Below are 3,709 nucleotides of genomic sequence, written 5' to 3' on the forward strand. Positions count from 1 at the left end.
AAAACTTCGGACAGATATAAGGGGCTTTTAGGGACCGTATAAGAATTACTAAAATGGTCACATTACAGAAGTCGATACAAGACGCTCGAAAATATGGTCACATGACATCAGTACGGTGTATGATCCCCTCCAACGGCTAAACAAGCTTGACCAGGAGTTGGCTGTTGGCGTGCAATGCGACGTCCAAGGGCGCCCCACATATGTTCCATCGGATTTAAGTCTAGTGATCGTGCTGTTCACGACGGTCGTTGGATATCTTCAGTTTCAAGATATTCCTCCACCACTTGAGCTCTATGTGCAGGGGCATTGTCGTGCATGAAAAGAAAATCTGGGCCAACTGCACCCCTAAAAAGTCGCACATAGGGTTCGAGGATCTGTTCTCGGTATCTCTGCGAAGTTACGGTACCTCTATCAAAAACATGAAGAGAGGTGCGGCAGTTGATCATTATTCCGTCCCACACGAGAACATCTCCATCATAAGTGTCCCTTTTTCTGATGTTGGAGGGATGGTACCGCATTCCTCTTTGTCTCCAGATGAAATAACATCTATAATCTGCTAAAACGAGATTCATCAGAGAACAGAGCTGCACCACGTTTACTACGTGTTCTGTTAATTTTGTCGAGAAGTGTATATGGTGGTTATAAAGTTCCCCAATTTTGAAAATTAATAACACAAAAACGATAGATCGTATCAAAAAACGTTCTTTGCATTGTAATCAGTATGTGCTAAAGTTTTTTTTTTCCTTTTTCTTTTTTAACAATAAAAAATGGTTACAAATATGACCTTCAGGAGGATAAAGTGATTAATTCACTACAATAAACAAATTGGAGCGGAAAATTCTAAGATTATCTAGTGCTTGCCATACATCTCGTGAGACACTGAACTTGATAGTTCTGTGATAAGCACAAACACGTTGACACGTTTGATGAATCCCTCCACCCACTAAAGGTTGCACGGTGTCGATTATAGCTACTATAGGTTCCTTCGTCTTTGAAACTATTAACAGTCTTGGGTATTTTGAGATATGCACAATTAAGAACACAATATCTTAGTCAAAGCAGGCCAAAATTACCTCAGAAATTAATCAACATCGTTTGCATGGAAGCATGATTTTTATGCAGGATGATGTTACGCCAGATATTGAAAATGTCAAACAGCTCGTACTAAAAACCTTCATGGAAGAATTATCAGTCACCATTTTTCGCAACTCTGGCCTACCAGATCGTCCGACCGAACTCCAGCAGACTTTTGGTTATATTTTAAACACCATGTTTACATGTCTGTTTGTTTGTTGTAGGGCAGAGGTTCCCAACCTTTATAAACCAGCGTACCGTGAACCACGTTGGTGTCTTATGATATGTTAATTAATGAGTACTTAAGTCTATTTAGAAAAGTCACATAAATAATTAGGTAAGCAAAACCGAGCTATTCTACTAACAACAGAAAAACATCTTTATTAATTAAGAAAATACAATTTATAAATGAATTTTTTGTATTTTCACATAACACGTGGTTTAAACATTTTCCTCTTTCCTTGAATTTTTCTCATTATTTCTTAAAACTATCAAATTTACTACATATTAAATTAAGCGCTAATGACTGAATAAAATTATACACTTCGGAGCGCAACTCGAAAAGACGATGAAGGGCCTTTCCTCGAGAAAGCCACCTCACTTCTGTGAGGAGTAACAGTTTTTTATGAGCACTCCCGATTTTGTTGCAAAGAATGTTAAATAATCTGGAATTAAGAGCTCGAGATTTTATAAAATTCACTGTCTTTACTGCTTCATCTAGAACCTTTTTTTAGATTAAATGGCATATTTCTTGCAGCTAAAGCTTCACGATGAGTTACACAATGCACAGACCAAAATTGAATCAATGGCCAGTGCCATTGATTCAATTTTGGAAACTACACCGGATAGCTTTCCAACCATTCCAAGTGCTCCATCCGCGCGAATTCCAACACATTTTATCCAGTTTATGTAATTTCTCTTACAATAATCATTAATTATATTAAATATTTCATCGGACGTTGCTTTTCCACATATTGGTTTGCAAAATAGTGTCTTCCTGCATTTTGTTTTCGTGCTCAAATCGAACATAAACCAACAGTTGGGCCAAATTTGAGATATCCGTGCTTTCATCAATCTGCAGGGAATAAAATGAGATCTTTTTTAATCTTTCTAGCAGAATGGCTTCTACTTGAGATGACATGTAATCTATTTGGCGTTTTACCGTATTATTCGATAATGAAACATTATCAATTTGTTTAGCTGCTTTTTCTCCCAAGATACATTTTACAATATCTTTAGTTGCTGGTAATACCAATATTTTTCCAATAGTGTGAGCTTTTCCACACTTAGCAATACGTAAACTCGCTAAATATGATGCTTTCACTACGTTGGAATTTAACATCAGTGAAGGAAGACACAACCGTTTTCTGAGTACATAGTTCAGTCATTTTTCTATGAAAGAATGCACAAGGTTTGTCAAGGTTTGAAGGAAGACACAACCGTTTTCTGAGCACATAATTCAGTCATTTTTCTATGAAAGAATTCACAAGGTTTGTCTTTTAAATTTGGGTGTTTTGTCGTTAAGTGTCTTTGAAATGAAGGTTTCAAACTTGAATTGGATAGACATTCATAACAAACAGCACACTGCGAAATTGGTTCTGCCTCTGTGCCTGATTTAATACAGAAACCATAAATTATATAATCAGGATCATACCTCCTAATCTATGTTGGCCTACGTTAATCATTACAACTGCAAACGCTACTTTTAATGTTCACTAACCCACCTCTGAAGTAAGACTGATCGTATAAATTAAGAAGAAAAAAGAGAGGACGTAAAGAGATAAAGTTCTATGAATTAAGAAGTACAAGAAAGAAAAGAGGTACACTGTGCTGCCACTTTATTAGGTACACCCCCTGCTGTGCACACAAATGGTTTGTCCCGCAACGTTGCAAGTCACATGACCACAGTTGTGGATATAAATGCAGCAGAACAACCTTTCTAGTATCAGTTAAGCGTACAAACCGTAGCAAGAATGGGGAAAAGGAGTGATCTAACGAACTTCGAACGTGGCATGGTAGTAGGTGCAAGACGTGCTGGAAAAAGCATCTCGGAAACGGCAGTTCTCCTGAACTTTTCACGCACCACAGTTTCAAGGGTGTATCGAGAATGGTACAACGAACAGAAAACATCCTCTCAACGGCACGCTCTCCTGTAGAAGAAAATTGCTTGTTGATGAGAGGGGTCAGAGGAGGATGGCTAGAATTGTGCAAGCAAACAGACGGCCACAATGTCGCACATCACGTCATAATACAACCTTGGTGCGCAGAACAAAATATCGCAACGGGCCACTAGTCGCACTTTGTCGCGAATGGGCTACAACAGCCGACGGCCACATCGCGTACCTTTGTTATCAATGAAGAACAAGAGAGCACACCTCCTGTGGGCACAGCAACACCAGCACCGGACTATCGAGGATTGGAAAACAGTTGCCTGGTTTAACGAGTGGAAGTTCCTGGTGCATCATGTTGATGGAAGGCTCAGAATTTGGCAAAAACAACATGAATCCATGGACCCGTCATATCTGACGCTACTGTGCAAGCTGATGGGGGCAGTGTTATGGTGTGGGGAATGTTTTCTTGGCACACGTTAGATCTATTGATACCCATAGATTCACGTCTGAATGCCACATACCTA

The 3,709-nt window shown here is 39.0% G+C and overlaps 1 protein-coding gene across 1 annotated transcript; it reads right to left on the minus strand.

Moving 5' to 3' along the window:
- Positions 1-2,023: 2,023 nt before the first annotated feature.
- Positions 2,024-2,416, minus strand: LOC150076834 (zinc finger BED domain-containing protein 5-like). Its single transcript, XM_090385694.1, has one exon. It carries the CDS (start codon positions 2,414-2,416, stop codon positions 2,024-2,026), a length of 393 nt encoding a protein of 130 aa, XP_090241820.1.
- Between the last annotated feature and the right edge of the window lie 1,293 nt (positions 2,417-3,709).

Source organism: Mastigoproctus giganteus, chromosome 12, assembly GCF_048544385.1.
Source record: "Mastigoproctus giganteus isolate SK-2022 chromosome 12, ASM4854438v1, whole genome shotgun sequence".
NCBI lineage: Eukaryota > Metazoa > Arthropoda > Arachnida > Uropygi > Thelyphonidae > Mastigoproctus > Mastigoproctus giganteus.

Excerpts from the sequence above, each read along its gene's own strand:
- LOC150076834 (XM_090385694.1), bottom strand. The coding sequence starts at position 2,416 with ATGTTAAATTCCAACGTAGTGAAAGCATCATATTTAGCGAGTTTACGT.